Genomic DNA, 19,342 nt, shown 5'->3' with positions numbered 1-19,342 from the left:
GAAAATTTCTTGCCTAATTTAGGCATTAGCTTTTCCAGTCTCGAGCGGCTCCAATTGCTTGGTACTTTCGCAAGCTTAGTAGGTCAAATTGTGAATTCAAGCTTAAAACATTGTCGAGAGCTTTTTGAGGGATTAATATTTTTGCTCCTGAGGATGCCTTTTAATGGCATGCCTCTGAGAAGGAGGCATTTGTGACTTCAGGTGGTGGCACTAGGTTACGTGGGACCTTCCTGTTCTGCAGGATAGGTGATAATTAATCGTAGCACTTGGTATTCTGCTTTGGGTCAGCCTCAGGACCAGCAGCATGTTCACCGTGCCCCAGATTGCTGCCTGAGGAGGGACTCAGTGATTTTTCTTTTGACCTCTAATAGTCTTTACTGCTGGAGAGACACCGTCACTGCTGCCACATCCTGCTTAGAGGGAACTTGTGAGCAGTTCTACAGCTCTGCAGTTTGCCAGAGCTGAATTTGGTAATTTTTGATGTAAATCTTAGTTAAAAAGGCAAAAAGCAGAGAAAGATTGAGAGGAAGTAAACGTGAACTTAAAAATGGCCAAAACGAGGAATTGGAATTCGTAAACCCATGACACATTTACACACTGTCAAAAGCTGAGCAAGCTACCACGATAGCCACAGGGTGTGTTTGAACCCGTAGCATGATACATGTCAAAGGAAGCTTCATTTTATAGGTGGGTATTTCCTGGAAAAGGAGCATGTGTTTCTAGGGTTAGCCCTGGAAAAATCAGGATGGTAGAAAAGATGCTGAGGGGAGGCACTCCCAGAGGCCTTGCACTTTTCCTGAAGAATATCCAGAGTTTATACAGGAGAGTCTAAACTACATACAGTGTAGAAATATATATATTATAAACACTAAATATATATTTCCTTGTCCCATGTCCTTTTTCTCTCAGGAGAAGGGACTTCCCTGACAGTGCTCCAGGCGATTGAAGGAGGAGAGCAACTTGCTCTCTCAAAATCGTTGTCATGTCTCTCGCTTGCTTTTCCTGCTTTCTGCAGGAAAACTGACCTTTAGATTTCGGTCACGTTGTTTGGCTGAAGCGTGGCCCTCCCTTCCCTGCTATAGGTTTCAGAAGAATATTTTTCCCTTTGAGCAACGAGAACAATAGAGAGAGGAGAGCCAGAATTTAATTTTTAACTTATGTAACTGCAGCCTAGTGCACTGAGTTTAAACTGACTGCTTTCAAAAGCAGCCCCTATTTACACAGACCTCAGACTCCTACGGTGTATCACACTTCTACTACTGAGAATTGGACTCTCAGAGGGGTAAGTGCAAGTCATTTAATGTGAGACACTGCACGGAGAAGAAAAAGCCTCGCTGGGGTTTCTGTTAGTACAGTTTTTATTTCCCTAGAGTAACTGCAACACGCTCGTGACCCAAAATTTATTGCTGCTTCTACAAAGAGAAAATCCAACTCAAAGCATGTTAGCACAAGTACGAACGGCGCTGGAGCCGTGTGTGCTAGAAGAGAGACCCCAGATGAAGAACAAAATCGCAGCGGCATTGAAATGGAAATGTAGCAGTCTTCAGAGAGGATGTTATCTGTGTAAGCAGTTTGTCTGAAACTGGTCCTTTGAGAACACACAACCAGTCAGTACTTGAGAGGAGACAGAAATGTTTGCAAGCTGCAGTCTTAAACGGAATCCAAAATGCTGAGATCCTGCTGGAAAAAGAGAAAACAAACATCGCTCTTCATGGGAAGCTCCTGAATACAAATAAATCTGTTGTGTAAAAACTGAGATGTAAAGAACTGAGGCAAATCTATTCACTGGGAGGTAAGAAGAGAATAGGGAAGGTGGGGAGGGTTGTCATTTTCAGGACTAGACCCCATCCCATCCCCTGATACAGCAGGGACGTTGCACACTAGGTGTTTAATGGACACGGATGAAACCTGCAGTTTTTCATGCTGTCCTGGCAGAAGTGCCCCTAGGAAGGAGACAGAAATCTGTGAGTTGTTTTTGAGGAAGTCGAAGCAAAGAGGAAGCGTTGCAGCACTTCACCCGTGGCGCAGGCAGCCACGGAAGACGCTGGTTGTGTATGGCAGGCAGCTGCCACACAAACACGTTGCATCAAACAGGTGGGACACTGCTCATCCTTCAGGGCAAGGAATCTTGCTGTACACTTCTTTAGGTGCTGCAGTCCACGAGATTTTCACTCGTTTATATCCTGGGATGTTTGGGTGGTTGCCTCATTCCCAAGGGAGGTATCACAAGAAGTACACGAAGCTCTCATTCTGCATTTTCCTATCACTTCTCAGCCATCTGGGTAGTTCCACTCTAAAAAAAAAATAAGAAAATACACAAAGATTGATCAAGGTTTTACTCTTACGTAGTGCAAAGCATGTAGAAGCTGAATGAGCAGCCTCCACCCCTAAAAGCAGAGCTCCACGATCACAAATAGCCCGACAGCTCGCTGTAACTAAAAGGTTTGGCCCGTTACCCTGCAGTCTGGCACGCATCCTGAGATACTTGCACTTCATCTCGAGCCTGCTGGCTTCCCTTTGTAGTGTGTGTGCACAGAAAATCAGGATCGAAGGACTGAAATACTCCATCAGGGCCAGGGTATGTAAATGTTGATCTTCCAGCCCTGATCTCATGTGTAGAAGGAATTTAAAAGCAAATCAGTTAATTCATTGAGTTAAAATAATTTCTTAAAGGCCCTCTGAGGATACTTTGGTTTTGGGGTCTTGGCAGAAGCTGGGAACTGCCAGAAACTATCCCGATTTTTTTTTTTAATTGCTTCTAGAAGAGCACATCTTCTGTATTTTAAGACAAAGTTTGGCCCCAAAGGGGAATCCATCCACAACCACAGTTCAGAAAACCCATGGTGGAGGTGATGCCATGCTTAGCAGAAGTTGTGGGACAGAAATTGTCACGCTGTTACCTTCTCAAGGTGACCTCCTCAGTACAACAGTGTAGGGAAATTTGTGGGTTTTATGCTTTAACTTCTTGCCCTGTAGCTGGCCGTCTCTGAACGTTTTGCAGAGGACTTTCCTTCTTTTGGGACATCTTCATGAATTCCTTCCCCGTTTAAACTTAATTTCCAGCTTGAACCTTTCTGTTGCGGTTGTATTTATGCTACGTGGTGTCGTTTTTAATTATATAAAATAAAGATGCATTTTCACACTCCTTTTAGTGACTCCACAGCAGAGAGAGCAGTGTTGTGCTGAGAAATTTAGAGCTCTTTCCTGCGATGTTTGGAAGAAATAACTCGCATAGTTTCCTTATCGTGCTTGGTTTTGTTTTTTTTTTCTGAAATTCCCACATAGTTGTGGTTTTCGTATTGGTCCTGTTCTGACACTGAGAACGGCAATTCAAGCATAATTGATGTGAACTGTTGCTAAAATAAGATTTTAATTTTTAGCCTGAGAAAATCCCACCGAGATGTTACAGTTCGGCATGTCTTGAGAGCGCCAAGACATACATGGTCCTTTTATTAGTGAGTGACCGGGAATTCGGGAAATAAAATAGATTTTGTTCCAGTTTGTCAACATATGCATCCTGTCTGAAAAGTCCTCCTAAAGTTTCCAGAGATTTCAGATAGCAGATTTTTTATTAGGAAAAGAAATCCATTTACTTCTCCAGGACTTTGATTTTCTGCAAGATTTTGATAAAAATCCAACCAGGAATATGTATCTGTAATGGCTACAATAGTAAGTAGAAAAGACGTTGCTTAAACTTGCATTTTAGTCTGGTAAAGCTCGCACCAAAAAGAAATAAAAAGCAAAGTCTGTGTGTTTGAGCAGCCCCATCATACGGTGAGTATGAAACACATCTGAGGATGACTTGTCATCACGGTCAGTCACTGTACTAAAAAATATCCTCGCAAGTGAGAAACATTTTCAGAAAAATCTGCAATCGTAAATCACCCATTTCCCAAAGGCTTCATGCTCTGAAATGAAGAGACAACACGAGCATTAAGCAGGGTGCTTCTAGGCACAGCTCGCTAACAAGTCTTACCTGTTACATTCAATTTGGGGGGCTTCACGGCCAAAATTACAGCCTGATTTTTCCCCTGACACGTCACATACACACCTGGGAGCACCGCTTGTGCTCCAACAAGGTTAAGAAATGCAGAAAATAAATGGATAAAACACGGAACAGGTGAATTTTGGTGTGGGGCTTATTTGTTGCATGAAACATAGCTGGGAGAGCTCAGTTGTGTAGTGGCACAAACTGCTCACGGACCCATTGGCACTCGGTATCTTCATTTTCAGGTTCTTGGAGGAGCCTGGGCAACTTCATGGCTTTGTTTGCCAAGGGCTAGTCCAACAGAATTTCATTAATACTGTTTTAATAATAATTTCTGTGTATTTACGGCCTTCTCGTGCAACAATTCTTAGACTGCAGCCAGGTGTTCGTGTGTGCAATGTCCTGCAGGTCGCTCACATGCTGCACGTTGGCTGCTGGTGGTGCCGTGGGTTGTAGGACAAGGAGGGGAGAAGACTCACTGTGTCTGTAAATTTAACTTCTCCTGCTACTACTGGAAAGAAAGGTGTTATTTGGGCTCATGTGCACATTGTGCTTCTGAATCTTCTTTTGGGCACATCTCTGGCTAGAAATGGAAGTGATAAATTGTGAGCATCAGTGCGATAGAAATTCAGTCGTGTGCTTAGATAATATTTAGCTAAAAAATACCACGAGCATCACAGTCACTTGATATGTACCGGAGTATCTAACATCTGTATCAAATCAGAATTTCGTTAGAAAAAGTTCCTCCTCATCACCAAGGAAATAAACTGAAGCTTCATCCATGTAGGTCTCGCTATAAAAGTATCACAAATTCTCAGAGAAACATGGAGCAGGTTGCTCGTTTTTGTCCTGTTGGTTCTTCATGCCCAAGAAGGGGTTAAATACTTCCCTGTCTAATTTTGTTTCCCTATTTTTAATCTCAAGCTCTTTCAGGCAGCGACCCTCTCTGACTGTGCCTTGCTCCATCTGGGAAGGACTGAATGAAAACCCCAAGAATAAGCCCTTGCTGCAGGCTGCCGGCACAAAACGAGTGTTTTAATGATAAAAGATCAACGTTAGCACGTTGATCTGCCTCCCCTGATGGCTTTTAGGGTTTTTTAGGAGGATATGGGAATTGGAATTATTTGGTGCTTTTAGAAAGAAGGAAGGGAAGGGATCGTGAGTAGCATTACCTTGTAAAACAATCAAGCCCCGTGTTTCTTAAAGCAGATAAAGCAGAAATTCATTTGTTTGTCACTTAATTGTGGAGACCAGTGCATCTGGGCGCCTTTATTAGACCTCTGTACCCAAAAGCAACGTTTAAAGAGCTCCAGCAACTGGCCCCGGTCGCAGGCTCGGCGAGGCAGCCAAGTACATCTCAGCCTTCCCGAGCTGGAAACGGGAATTAATGCGCAGCGCTCCTCATCCTGGGGCTGAAATCGTGCTGTGGGGAGGAAAACGAGCCCCAAACCCAACGTTTGCCTTTGGGAAAATGGAAATGCAGGTTTCCAGTGTTGTGCTGGGGAAACAGTACCGTCACTGCTTAAAAAAAGCCTTTTTTACACGTGTGCTGAGAAGCAGTCCAGAAGCCCACCGGGCGTTTTGGTAGCTGTAGCATTGTAGGGAGGGGAATTAAATGACATCTGGATATGTCAGCATAACGTTTTCGACGTTATTTGCTTGTTTTTAAGACGGTTTTAAGCCCAGGTTGTGTGAATCTGCAAGCAGAGCAGTGAAATTGTGACTTCTCCTTGCAGAAACCTGACGTGCGGCTCTCCCGGGGCAGCATCGACCGCGAGGACGGAGGTCTCCAGGGCCCTGTAAGTGCTTGTGGGATCTCCTCGGCTCCCAGCCCTTCTTCCAGCTTCCTGGTAGTACACACTGTGCAGTCGTGACTGTGGGAGATGACAGAGAGGCTTTGCTCAATGTTTCCACTGCTCTTACACGCTGCTCCAGCTTTCCAAGAAGCTCAGCTTCTGCGGGAACAGCAGCCGAGGCGGAGCTCCTCGTGCAGCACTTGGGAGGATTTTGGGGGGTTGGTTTTGGCCCCTCGAAGCTGCCGTGGAAACAAATGCTTCTGCAGAGATGTCGCAGTGATTTTCAAAAAGCTTCTGCGGTGCCTAATTGGGCCTGGGCGTTTTAAAACCCTCGATGGTTTTCTGAAACTCCCATCGACAGGAAGCCGGGGGAAAATAACTTCAGCAGTTGTTTAAATATCTGAAGGGTTTTCTTACCAGGAATGTAAATGTTGCTGTTGTATTACCCGGGAATCTGTGTAGGGTAACTGACCCGCTCTGAAACAAATGGAGCAAACCCCACAGCCATCCATTTCTTGTCAGACAGCAGCTGCAGCTGTGCTGTTCTTCCTTCCTGGCTTCACTGCTGTGTATTTAACTAAAAACATCTCCCCGGTGGTTGAACTGCCATCAGACCCTCTGAATCACGCAGCTAGGACAGGGGATCGGGCCAGGGAGTGTTACTGATAGAAACCTGGCGCTTCCTCCTTTGTTAGTGTCCAGGGATCACCTTCAAAGCATTTCTGGGAAGTCAGCATTTAAAATCCACTTTCCTCGATCATTTGGGATGCAATCCCAGAGGCGTCGCATGGCCTCCATCCTGCCGGAGGGCTGATCAAACTCCTCGCCGCTTCCTCAAAGCACAGCTCCTTTGGGCAGGCTGCTTTCTCTGACCCTCATTTCAGCTTTGACCGCCTGGGGTTAGGCTGAAAAATCCAACCCCCCGATCCCAAACTGCATGTAGGATACGTTCCAGGTTCCCAGGTGAGGTAGGGCACTTCCCACTTGAAGGAGTGGGAAGAAAAACGTGCTGGTTGCCCAAATGGGTTTTACGAGAGGCTCTTTATTCAGTCCCAGAGTTTGAGTTTGCATTCTTGGAGTTCTTAATACATTTAAAGCATTTAATACGCTTAAAATGCAACTCTGACTTCGTTTGCAGCGGGAAATGCCTGGTGCTTCTCTGAGTCAATCTCAGTTTCTCATCGGGAGGATGAGAAATAAGGAGGCACTCGTAGGAGAGCTGGGGTTAAACAATCACCCAGCATTAATTACGCAGAGGTTTCTGTGGCAGGATCCCGATCACCGAGGTGTCACTGCAGTCCTCCCACCGAGTGCCTTTTTGGTAGGTGAGGCATGGTGGTAGCAAGATATTTCTGTGGGACCCGACACCCTGAACATTTTCCTTCTGGCCACAGTTTTCCGCAGCAACCTGCTAGAAACAAGCTAGGAGTGGAGTTAGCGTGGGAATCCTCAGTCCATGCAGTTAAAATTGGGGGGAAAAAAAAAGTTTTGAGCAGCTGAAAAGAGGCCTCAGGAAGTGCTGGGCAGCCCTAACCACAGAAGCCTTGGCAGATCCGCCTGCAATTTTTAAAACCCTGACATTAATTTCTAAAAACGCCAGGCCGAAGCTTTGAATAAATGCTGAAGTAAAATTCTGAGTGTCCTTCAGGTTTGTTAACGGGATGTTGATCCTGTTAGCAAGATGTGAGGATCTCAGGTCGGTTCAGAGGACCTCCTGCAGACCTTCTGCACGTTGTTGGGCAAGGAAGGGGCTTGGTTTGTCCAGCTGTGATTGTGTTAGTGCTGGAAGGAGGCAGCTACGAAGTTGGAAGCTGAGGAATAGTGGGGGTGCTGCTGCTGCCCCCGTCACCTGGGTGTGTTTCTGAAAAGAGAGAACGTGGGAGATTCAAAAACGGTGCTTAAATGATCAGAAAAGTGAATTAACATTTTTAGGCAGTGATTTATGATAGCATTATCCAGAGCTGAAGTCAAACCGAAGCAGCTCCTGTGTTTTCACACCACTAAAAGGGAGCTCTAGGATTTTCTATTTACCATGTTGAAAAAGCAGCTTCCCTAGGTTTGATGCAGAGAGCTGTTCTGGCTTTGCAGAGAACAGCCTTTATTTTATAAACCAATGTCTTCTTGAAATGTTTTCCTGCTGGGCATGTTAAATTCTAACTTTCTTCAGTGTCTTCCTTTGCAATGGAAACTCCTTTTTACAGATACACTTGCATAAAATGTGACTGTAACATTTTTGTGTTTTTTTTTTTTAATGTGGCAAGTTTTGCACAAGGTATTAATTTGCTTGTGACCAAACAGATTTTCATCTTTCTTGGCCTGGAGGTTGTATAAACATAGTTCCCGAGGAAATTCACTTGAATCTATCCGTAAATACTTCCAAATGAATAAGCAAATTGACCTTGATTAAGAGCTTCACAGCTCAGAAGTTTGATCCCTGAATGGAGAGCAAAAGATATCGTGAATATGGCACCAGATTTGATTCATAGTGAGGGATAAACTGTCACACACAGGCCAGGGCTGCTGTGGGTACTACAACATAAATGAAAATCCTTTCCTTACTGTGTAAATAATGTAATTAGGAGATGATGGTGAATATGGACGTGTTTTTAACTGGGAAATGGGCTGAGAACTGGCTGTTTCCAGGTGGTTAAGGTTCTGCTAGTGAAATGGTGAGCGCTGTGCTAACTGCTATAAATGTGTGCTTTATTTTGTAGGCTGGTAACCAGCACATATATCAGCCTGTGGGGAAACCAGGTAAGCAGTCAAATCCTACCACGTCGCCTTGAATCCTGGATTACAGGTCTTGTAGCAGCAGTAGTCAACAAAGGTGCTTTCCAGTATTTCCATACAAGGTTGGATTCGATTCCAGAGAACTGCACAGAGGTGTTTCGGTGCTGGCAGTGCTTAAATTCCCAGAGACGTAGTCAGCAACTCCAGGGAGGTGTTCGAACAGCTGGGGAGTCTAGAGGAAGCTGAATCACCGTGTAGGACTCCACTGTGGGTGGAGTTGAGACATGCAAAGCACAGGTAGACAACTAAATTTAGGTTTCTCTGTCTGAAAGTGAGTCAGGCCCAGGGCTTCTGCCAGGAAGAGGCCTGACTGCCCAGACACGCAGCTGGGGCACGAGGTGGTGAGCACCTCTCAGCTCTGGGTTAGGTGTACCGAGTCAGTAAAGCAGGAGTAGCACTTTGTGATGTTGATAGACCAGAATTAAGCAGGTACAGCTGATGCTCTGGTCCTCTAAAATGCAGATTTTCTTCCCCAGATCACACAGCGCCGCCAAAGAAACCTCCCCGGCCCGGAGCCCCCGGCCATTTGGGCAGCCTGGCAAGCCTCAACAGCCCCGTGGACAGCTACAACGAAGGCGTGAAGGTACAGTGCTGGGTAGCACAGGAAAATGAAACTAGCACACGTCTCAGAAAATGAAACGGTGCCCCTCAGAGGTAGTTAGCTGCTCCCCGAGCCCATGGAAAGCAAAAGTGACTGAACTCCCCGAGTAGATGTTGTCGTGCACTGGCAGCTCTGCAGGGAGTTTATTGCGTGGCTCACATCCTCCAGGACTGCTTCAGCACGTTCCTCACCTAGAATCTTTCCCAGGTGTAGGATCTCGCTCATGTGGACCCAGCCTTGGAGCTCAGCACACCCAGGTTCCTCAGGTATTGCCACGGTGTCCAGGCCCTCAGTCACGCAGAGGAGAAACATCTGAGCTGTGGTGCCCCAAAAAGCTCCTTGTTGCAGCCCCATGACTCCCAAAACCCTGCTGGCTCTGGGGAGCAAGGAAAGAGAGGAAACGGTGTGGTCGGGACTTTCTTACTGTTGTCTTTGTTGTCACATCTCCAGTAAATAGGAGATCAAACCAGACATGAAACTTTGTGGAGTTGTCTAGCAGAGAGGTGCTGCAGGGCTGTGTGAAACCTTGCCCTGTTTCCTCTGGTGCAAGTGGAACTGGTCCTTAAGAGTGTCAGTGACTTCTAAAATCATGTCTCCAGGTTTTTTTTCCCTGCCTTCGGGACTCGTTTACCTGCCTAATCCAAAACAAGTGACCCCAGGGCCTCCCGAGGGGAACCAGTGGAGCTGTTTTTGCTATTAGCAATTTCCAGGAGTTAGATACACTGACGGGGGCTTCCCCATCAGCACTGCCCTACCAGAAGTGATGCAGACACACCCCAGTTCCCTTTACAACCTCTGTGCACTCCAGCCCTTTCCTGAGAAGAGAGCAACGTCAGAATTAGGGTGCGGGCTCCTGTAAATGTGCTGGGGCCATCCCTGCTCTCCTACGACAGCCAGCGTTAATAAATAGTGCAGTTCCTCACAGGAGAGCCTCGCGTTAATCAGAGCCCTGCCAAGCCTCGAGTAGAGAACTGGAATCCCTATTCCGGCAGGCACAGATGGAGCTGATGCTGATTTTGAGAAAATTCAGGGAAAAATGCAGTTCCTCTGAGCGTGAGGTTCAAAACCTGCCACCAAAGCACCGTGTTTGGCACAGACTGATCTTTCAGCCCCTGCCTGTCTCGCTCTTGCTCACTTTTGTCCTGAGGTTATCTGAATATTTAAGAATCAGCCTAAACAGGCAGCGCGGGCGAGTTCAAGCCAGGTTATTTATTATCAGCTGGTGCCAGTGCTTTTCACGCTGCCAAGCCACAGAAAACGTAAAAAAGCAGGAGCAGATGTGGCGCTGAATTTGGCTTCTCCAAAAGTTGCTTTCTAACTACTGATACTGGAACGTGAAAAATGTTTTCTGAAACACAGCCTCTTCGCAACAAACCAACCTGAGCAGCCAGAAACATCATCAGCGCGAAGATTTATTTATGCTCCTTCAGTGGAAAAAAAAAAAGTGCTGGTTTTCTTCTTTTTCCTGGCAGCGATTTCCTGAAATGGGATTGTCACGTGCCCTTTCAAGAAAAAAAAAGTGCATTAGTTTGGAATAGGTCGTGACTTTGCTCACTGAAGATGTTTTTGGGGTGCATTTCAGTATCCTCCACATCCTCCACATGCATTTGGAGCGGGCTCTTGGTACTTCCTAACCCCGGCTGCGTTAAAAGGGAGCAGGGTTTCCCAGGAAGCGTCCCCCCTCCCTGCTGCAGAGGCCCTTTCACTGCACTCCCCACTTCGCTGTTTGCCAGCCTGCCTTGCTCCTCTCGAGCTTTGCATGCTCTCTTCCCCACGTGCCGAGCCAAAAGGCGGCGCGGGCGCATGGCCAGCACTTCTCCCCCCTTCAGTTGTCAGCTGGGGGGGCCACGAGCTAACCCGAACGCCTGCCGGCCCCCTTCAGGATCACTTTTGTTGCAGGCTTTTTTAACTGGGCTCTTATTGCTGCGCGTGTTTTGGTTTGGGTTTGTGTTTTTTTGTTTTTTTTTTTGGTTTTTGTTTTTTTTTTTTCCTGCTGAGTTTATTAATATTGTTTTTCTCTTTTTTTTTTTTCCCCTTCTTTCGGTAAATTTCTTTAACCTTCCCCCACCTTCTGCTCAACAATAGCCATGGAGGGTAAGCAGTGCGTGAGCGTGTGTACGTGCCCTGTCCCCCGACGTCTTTGCATGCGACCTCTTGTAACTTCTCGCTCGCTTCATCCAATTCCAATCACGGCCTCTCCCTGCTGATTCAATAATTACCGGGTTCCTTACCCTCAGTTATAGGAAAGAAACTAGTGAACACCTTTGGGGTGTCCCAGCTCTGCTGGTGACACTGGTTTTGTTAATTTGCCCTGCAAAAAAAAAAAAAAAGGATTTTGGGGGACAAGGGACCTGTTGTAAAAGGGACTTGGTCCATCGGGAGCGAAGCACTGAGATGTGCCCAGTGCTCTGCTCCGCGTTCCTCACCTTATTTTGTTGTTGTGGGGGTTAGACTGGGAGTTCTTTGGAGATTTTGGGGTAAAATCCCTCATTTCACATGAAGGAAACTTCTTTCAGCCCCAAGGGTGAGTGTGTTCAGCGGGGACAGGGTGGCGGTGGCGAACACCAGCCCTTCCCGGAGCTTGGGAGGTTGCTGAGCCCCATCTGCTGGGGGACACGAGTTTCAACAGCTCCTCTCTGCTTCCAGCTTCAGCCGCAGGAAATCAGCCCTCCTCCCACGGCCAACCTGGACCGCTCCAACGACAAAGTCTACGAGAACGTAACGGGGCTGGTGAAAGCCGTCATCGAGATGTCCAGCAAAATCCAGCCGGCCCCGCCGGAGGAGTACGTGCCCATGGTAAAGGTGAGGAGGAACTTGGGAGATCGGGGCTGGATTTCGCCCCCAAATGACGGAATTGATGGAGGAGAAGCTTTCTGGGAAGTCAAGACACGTTCTGGGGCTGTTTTGTTTCCTTATTTACTTCCTTTTCTCCTCAGGAGGTGGGCTTGGCGCTGAGAACCTTGCTGGCAACGGTGGATGAGACCCTGCCGGTGCTTCCTGCCAGCACCCACAGAGAGGTGGGTACAGCTCACGTGCTGCTCAGTCCCCATCTGTTTTGGCTCTCTCTTCCCTGCACACACACGTTTGGATGCAGTAGGCACTGTGAACGCTCCGATTTCTTCATGAAATCAAGTTTATTAGAACCGAAGCGCTGTGTGGATGTCAGTTTTTCCAAGTGAAGGTGCTCGCAGTGGGTGAAGGAGCACAGTTGGAATAAAAGCTGTCAGCAGTGCTTACAGCGAATCACAACTGGGGTGCAGGGAGAGCACCTGGGCCTTAATTCTTGGTGCAGATTTAATCTTTGATTAAACACAGCTTGCACACAGGTAACTGAGCACAGCTCGGTGCAGCTGGGAGCTTTGGATGAGAAAATATCCCTTAGAAACCTCGTTTGGGATGAAGAAATGACTGAGGTCTGTCAGTGCAGTTGAGGAGAGTCAGGAATAAAACCGTTTTCCTCCAAAACCTTGAGCGTGGTAGTGAGAAAGGCAGCAAATCATCCTGTGTAGCAATTCCACGTGGTGGCTCCAGCTCCAAAACGAAACCTCAGAGAGGGTGGAGGGTGCTGTTGCTCTGTCCTAAATGATTTCTGACGATTTCCCCAGCTGACCGAGTCCTCTCGTTGCAGATCGAGATGGCGCAGAAGCTGCTCAACTCGGACTTGGCCGAGCTCATTAACAAGATGAAGCTGGCCCAGCAGTACGTCATGACCAGCCTGCAGCAGGAGTACAAGAAGCAGATGCTGACGGCCGCTCACGCTCTGGCCGTGGACGCCAAAAACTTGCTGGATGTCATCGACCAAGCCCGACTGAAAATGATCAGCCAGTCCAGGCCGCACTAGGAGCACCGAGGGAAGAGTTTCAGCAGGCTGAAGGAATTCTGCTCGCCACAGGCTGACCTTCCACCAGCAGCGAGGATTCACCCAGCGCAGTCCTGGCTTTCCAGTGACTCTTGCTTCAGCTGCCTGGCAGCCGGCGCTTCTCTCCCGCGACAAAAAAAAAAAAAAAAAGTTGAACCCAGTTTTTTTTTTTTTAAAGCCGAGCTTGTCTGGGATTGAAGCAGCGGCGTGGGCAGCAGCCGAAGTCTGTACAGAAGGCCCTGGGGGAGCGAGGTTGGGTTTTGCTCCCGTCGCGTCGGCCGCGCTTCGCCTCGAGCTGCCGCGGGGTCTCGGAGCCAGAACTGTTCGAGCAGCAGAGCGGGGAAAAAAAAAAAAGAGATCGTGAATAAGAAGAATTCTGGGAAACCTCAGGGCTGAGAATTCTTGCCCGCAGTGTATGAACTATCCAGACTGGAAGTTTTTTGTTTTTGTTTTTGTTTTTTTTATTAGAACACTTAACGTCGCAATATGCTAATCACAATTTACAGAGAAAGAAAATAAAAAGCTATATTTTCAAGACGTCAGTCGTTTCCGGACAGACTAAAAGCCCTCTTCATCTTCCTGCCTTTTACTTTTACGTGCCCGTGTGATGCGTTTGGTTGGAGCTAGCTGTAGGACACAACTGAAAACTCGTCCCTTTCACCCGAATTAACGTGCCAGTTCTTTTTGTAGCAACGTCATTTTCCTTGGAAGCAAAAAATGCTGCTTTGTACCAGAGCAACTCAGAGCGGCGTTTCGAGGAGCCCTGTAACCATTCATGCCCCCTGTTTTTATATAATTTATAAAGACAGATTAAAGCCATGTTGAATATTTTAAACCCACTGTAGCTAACTAACCCATCCTTTTGTCTATCTTGCCTGGGAGGAGTTACCGTAGAGCAGCGTGAGTAGATTTTCCTTGGTTTTTCCAGTTATGCCATCGGTTCTGTTAAAATAAAAACCACACTCCCTTTTTGCTGTTGAGGGATATAAATTATTCTCAGGAAGAATATAATGAACTGTACAGTTACTTTGACCTATTAAAAAGGTGTTACCAGTGAGTCTGGCTCTTTTTTTGTCTGTGTGTGTTTACTGGAGAGCCCTTCCTTCCTTTCCCTGAGGTTTTGGAAGTTACAGCGAGCAGCCAAGGAAGAAATCAAGTATTTTTTAGTCCTCTTCCCTAAAGCAGTTTTATTTCTAAGCACAAGAACAAGTCAGCCAGTGCTACCAGCCATCTAAATGAACCGTTTGTGATTACGGGGTGTCACTTCTTACGTTCCTTTACTTTTAAAATCACTTTTTCTTTGATGGAGGTAGGGGAAGCAGCAGGTGCAGGGTTGTTTCAGAAGCTCTCAGCAGCAATGCAGTTGCAGGATCTGCTGCCACCTGGAGTCCCCCATCAAGACCAGAGCACATTTCCCCAGGTGTCTGCATCTTCCCCACAAAAAGTCCTGGGTTTTGTGGGATGGGGCAGCGTAGTGCTACCACCGTTCATCCAGATACACAACCCTCCAAAACAGTTTTTGAGTGTTCCTTTAAACGTACAGAATGCTTTATTATTGCCTTTAATATTTTGACAGACATTTAAAGATAGCCCTTACCTTGACTCACATGCTCAGGATAAGCCCAATTCAAAAGTTTTCATAATACTTTTTCATCACTCCATTTGTAAGCTGAACAATTCTCTACACCCACCCTTCAAAGCTGCTTTTTCCTGTGATGCTTTCTTTTTTTTCCCTGGAAAAGCAAAGCCCTCTGTGCATTTTATACCCCAGGCTTGAAGCTTTGAGTATTGCAAACTTTTTTCATGTACTTCTTAAATTACAGCTATACATGAATAATTACAGCCACTCAGTTTTAGCCAGACTTTAACCAAGTGTTTCAGCCTTTTCCAACATGTTGAGCTCAACAACTGCCCTCCACAGTTGTACCCTAACTGCTCCTGAGCAGGTTCAGTTGTCTGGTGTTGTGAGCTAGGAATTGGTGGGGTGCTGCAGCATCCCAAAAGGTTGCAGCACAGGGAGCACACCAAGCAGTAACACTTCTAAACCTCAGCACCTCCCATGCTCACTGCAGTTGTGTTTACACCTCTATCTACATGCTGGGACTGCAGTTAGGAGCTGTAACTGGCGCTGTGCTACGCCTTCGCTGCTGCTGGGGATGAAGAACCAACACGGGGAGTAGTTAAACCCTAGGCCTGCATTCAGTGGGAGCAGTTTTGGGGACTGCAGGGAGCGTGAACAACCTTCATCCGCTCCCTTCCAGCATTTAAGAGACAAGCAAACAGTTCAATGCTTCTTTATTACAGGCAGGTACAAAACTAATTAGTCAAAAAGACCAAAGCCCATGTCATCATCAGATTCCTCTGATTCCTCTTTCTTTTCCTCTTCTTTCTTCTCTTCAGCTGTAAAAGAAAAAGCGGTGAGAATTTTTTGCACCAATTCATAAGTCACATGCTGGAGGACTTAACATCAAGAAGCAAAACCTGGACGGTGACAGCTTATTCATCACAGAATGGCCTGGGGTGCGAGGGACCTCAAAGATCATTTAGTTCCAACCCCATGCCACAGGCAGGGACACCTCCCACTGCATCAGCTTGCTCAGGGCATCATCCAGCCTGGCCTTGAGCACCTCCAGGGATGGAGCAGCCACAGCTTTTATGGGCAGCCTGTGCCTCTGAGGTAACCCCAGCCCCACGTGCTTAACTCAAACGCTGACTCCAGCCTTATGAGGCATGAGGCATGGTTCTGCTCCCTCCCACCCGCACGCTGCCTCCCAAGCTGCCTAAGAACATCTCAACCCAAGGTTTCACCCAGCAGGTCCCATCCCAGCACCCCACTTACCCGGGGCAGCCCCGCCGCCCGCCGGCGCAGCCCCTCCCGCAGGAGCAGCCGCAGCCGGAGCCCCGCCGCCGGCTCCCACGTTGCAGATGAGGCTGCCGATGTCGATGTTGGCTAAAGCCTGAGGAGAAAAGCGCCCGGCAAGGCCTCGTTAACGCGGGGGCAGCTTCGCTTCACCCCCCCCCCCCCCGAGCCCCCTTCCCCATCCACCCCCCGCTTACCTTAGCGAACAGCCCCGGCCAGAAGGGCTCCACGGTGACTCCCGCCGCCTTGATGAGGGCGTTAATTTTGTCCTCCTGCAACGAGGCCGGCGCTGAGGGGACGGTTCCAAGGGAAGGAGGAGGAGGGGGAGGAGGAGGCCGCCGCCGCCATGCCGCGGCCGGCCGCCATCTTGTGGCGCCGGGGCCTTGCACTCACCGTGACGGTGACTTCGTCGTCGTGCAGGATGAGGGCGGAGTAGATGCAGGCGAGCTCGGAGACGGAGGCCATGGTGTGGTGGTGTGGTATCTGGGGGGCGCGGTGCCAGTCGCCGGGGTGGAACGGCCTTAGCTTCGTGTGAAGGACACAGCACCTTGTGCGGCCAGCGAGGAAAGGGCGCCCGCCGCTGAGGGGCGGCTTTATATGAGCGCCCTCAGCCAATCGCAGAGCCGAACAAGGAGATGACAGCGCCGCTGGCCAATCCGAGAGCAGGGAGGAGAGGAGCTCCACCAATCGCGAAGGGGGGGCGGGAGGAGGCGAGGCGGCGGCCATTTCCCGCTGCCCCCCTCACGCGTGAGGGCGGGCTGGGGCTGAGGCGCCGCTCGCCTCCCTGCGCCACAAGGGGTCGCAATTTGGCACTGTTTTGCCCCAAAAACGCATCCAAACCTCGTGGGTGGCACCTGGGTGGCTGGCACCTTAGGGTGACGTTGCTTGCCTAAACGCACGTGTGCAAAAATAAATAAATAAATAAAATAACGATGTGGAAAGAGCCATTTGTGATCAATTCCCACTTCCCCACTTCGAGGTGACTTTGTAACCTTTGCAAATTCCAGCATTTCCCCCGCTGCTATTTATATGTGATCAACCGATATCCAGGCAAGAGTAAAGTTACTTAAAATATGTATTTTTTTGTAGACTGGTGTTTGCGATCTGTAAATAAAACTTTCAAAATCAAGCTTGAGCAGAATAATTTAAGGATTTGCAAAAAGATACGGTATTTAGAACCTTAAAATGACAGCGTTCAATACATCTTCTACCCATCTCTTCCTCATAATTCGAAGCATCTCCAAGTTTCACTGGATGAGGATCAGATGCTACTTACTGCTGGAGATGGTGAATGCTGAATGTTGCAGCATTTTGCTTGCAGGTGACCGAAAAATGTAATTTTCAGGCAAATGAACTCACAGATCTAGTTTAGAAGGAAGTTCTTGTGTAGGCTATAGCTATGCTCGAAATACCTGGAAGCAGAAACTGGAGTTTGCTTAAGGGTGTTGGAGTCTCTGAGCAACTCCAACAGCACCTCTGGAAATGTGCAGCTTGTGGAAAGGCTAAAAAAAAAAAGCTGCAGGAGACCCAACCTTATCCAGTAAGAAAGATTCCTCCTAAGCAGATCCCAGATTACGTTCATGTATGTGGGAGAGGGAACTGAAGAATGACTTGCTGAAGCAGATGGAAGCAAGGGGAATTACCAATTGCCAATGCAGGAGGACCACCATGAGCCTGTATTGGAACAGCCCATGTGAAGATAGCTAAACAGCTCAGATTATACCTCATGGCTAAAGACACTGCCAGCTGAGAAGCCAAATGATGTTAGATTCAGCATCTGAAATGTGCCTGCTCCGCTGAAAACATCCTGCATTGAATAGAAAGTGACTTATTGTACAGGATTTAAATAGTGACTGTAAATCTTTGCTGTCTTCAGCAAAAAATCTAGCTTCACTGAACTTGCAGGTTCTGTGTGTTCAAGGGCTTCTTGTTGGCAATGATCCACAGATTTCATGCTGTTGTACTGAAATTGAACACATTTGTTTGGGGACAGTACTTGGGAGTTTCTGTTGCTTGTGGATAAGAAGACAGGTGAACGACAGGGGCCAGCTTTTGCTATCCTGTTTTCGTGGTGAAGGTCTGAGTGGAAATTCGGGCAGACCCTATAGGAGAGAACAGGGACATAGGTAACAGTTCTTAAGCGAAAACCATTAAAAAAATTCAGATGCATTGTTTAAAAATAAAATATTATGACCTGAAATTTAAACGTGACTTTCACATAAGCTTAGGTTTCGGTTGATAAAGACATTAATTAGAGGAGATTTGCCCGCATCCTTGCTTCATGGCTGTCTTGCTGCATCTATCGAGTGACACTGAAGTGGCTGATCTGTAGGGGCTCAGAATAAAGTTAAATAAAAAATCAGAAAAAAATACATTTACGTTAAAAAAAATATATATATATTTATATATATATATGCTTCTGTGTATTCTACAGTTCTAGGATCCTGAATTACTTCCAGAGTGATGAGTTACTAGGGCTTGCTCCAGAAAGCCAATGCTCTGATGTAGGGTGATAATGCAACTGTGCTGATAAAGATTTCATCAGATAGCACAGGAGTGTCTTCCTGATAAGCAAAGCAAAGAGGTTGGGTGCGAAAATTTCCTGAGGTGGGTGTTTTACACTTGGAGGACAGTAAAGGGCAGTGGCAGAGATTTGACTGAATACACTTGAGCTCTACTTACCAGCCAGGAAAGCAAAACATCAGGAAGGAGGGGATGAACTTGTTCCAACAAACACTGTTGCAGCTGATATATATGCATGTGTGCATAAATATGTATACATACATACACCATTTAAAGAATTAGAGATAGCTGGGAGTGCTAACGCTGGTAAATCTTGTCAGTTTTAAAACTGAAAACAGAACTTTACTACTAATATTAATTAAGCAAACACTGTGCTAATAATTCTCACAATTGTTATCATTATAGATTAATGATTGTACTTTATCAGTCGTTATTGCTACATATACAAAACATTCAGTCCTTAACACTTCTTCCTAAATTAGATGTGTGTGCACACTGCTACAGAGCTGGTGCTGTACAAAGCACAACTTTGGGTATTGACAGTCATCAAGGTGGCCAAACTCGAGAAGTCCTCACCAAGGAGACCTGAATCTCACATTTTCTTTCTCTTTTCCTGACACTGCTTAACTGTTTTGTTGTTTTTAACCTTTCTGAGCTGATTCTTCCTTTATTAAACAGCCTTTTTCCAGCTCTTAATTTGCCCTTTTTCAATAATTAGTAGTTGACCACAAGTTTAGGGACGGACTCTTTGTCAGGGAGTGTAATGATAGGGCAAGGGGGAATGGCTTTACACTAAAAGAGGGTAGGTTTAGATTAGATATAAGGAAGAAATTCTTCACTCATAGGATACTGAGGCACTGGCAGAGGTTGCCCAGAGAAGCTGGGGATGCCCCATCCCTGGAGGTGCTCAAGACCAGGCTGGATG

The 19,342-nt window shown here is 47.0% G+C and overlaps 2 protein-coding genes across 12 annotated transcripts in view; one reads left to right on the top strand and one right to left on the bottom strand.

Moving 5' to 3' along the window:
- The window catches only part of PTK2 (protein tyrosine kinase 2), a 191,577-nt gene extending 177,486 nt beyond the window's left edge, over nt 1–14,091 (top strand). For all 11 annotated transcript variants that reach the window (XM_084282052.1, XM_084282050.1, XM_084282051.1 and 8 more), the window contains 6 exons: nt 5,725–5,787; nt 8,499–8,538; nt 9,051–9,157; nt 11,822–11,977; nt 12,112–12,192; nt 12,804–14,091. In XM_084282052.1, the coding sequence (XP_084138178.1) occupies nt 5,725–5,787; nt 8,499–8,538; nt 9,051–9,157; nt 11,822–11,977; nt 12,112–12,192; nt 12,804–13,016 (660 nt within the window). In that variant the 3' untranslated portion in view covers nt 13,017–14,091. The remainder of the gene's footprint in view (nt 1–5,724; nt 5,788–8,498; nt 8,539–9,050; nt 9,158–11,821; nt 11,978–12,111; nt 12,193–12,803) is intronic.
- A 1,221-nt stretch (nt 14,092–15,312) lies between these two features.
- Nucleotides 15,313–16,474, bottom strand: RPLP1 (ribosomal protein lateral stalk subunit P1). Its single transcript, XM_084282057.1, has 4 exons — nt 16,288–16,474; nt 16,092–16,166; nt 15,874–15,991; nt 15,313–15,434 (listed from the first exon to the last, which is right to left on the bottom strand). Exons 1-4 carry the CDS (start codon nt 16,357–16,359, stop codon nt 15,355–15,357), a joined length of 345 nt encoding a protein of 114 aa, XP_084138183.1. The 5' UTR covers nt 16,360–16,474; the 3' UTR covers nt 15,313–15,354.
- Nucleotides 16,475–19,342: the final 2,868 nt, after the last annotated feature.

Source organism: Netta rufina (genome assembly GCF_964035555.1).
Source record: "Netta rufina genome assembly, chromosome: 2".
In the NCBI taxonomy this organism is placed as follows: domain Eukaryota; kingdom Metazoa; phylum Chordata; class Aves; order Anseriformes; family Anatidae; genus Netta; species Netta rufina.
This window is presented reverse-complemented; position numbering and strand designations above follow the sequence as displayed.

Bases quoted from the DNA above. Each gene is read 5' to 3' on its own strand.
- RPLP1 (XM_084282057.1), bottom strand. From the start codon at position 16,359: ATGGCCTCCGTCTCCGAGCTCGCCTGCATCTACTCCGCCCTCATCCTG. The intron at 16,167-16,287 runs GTGAGTGCAAGG...GCCTCGTTGCAG, and splicing joins ACGACGAAGTCACCGTCACG to GAGGACAAAATTAACGCCCT. The intron at 15,992-16,091 runs GTAAGCGGGGGG...TTTTCTCCTCAG, and splicing joins GGCCGGGGCTGTTCGCTAAG to GCTTTAGCCAACATCGACAT.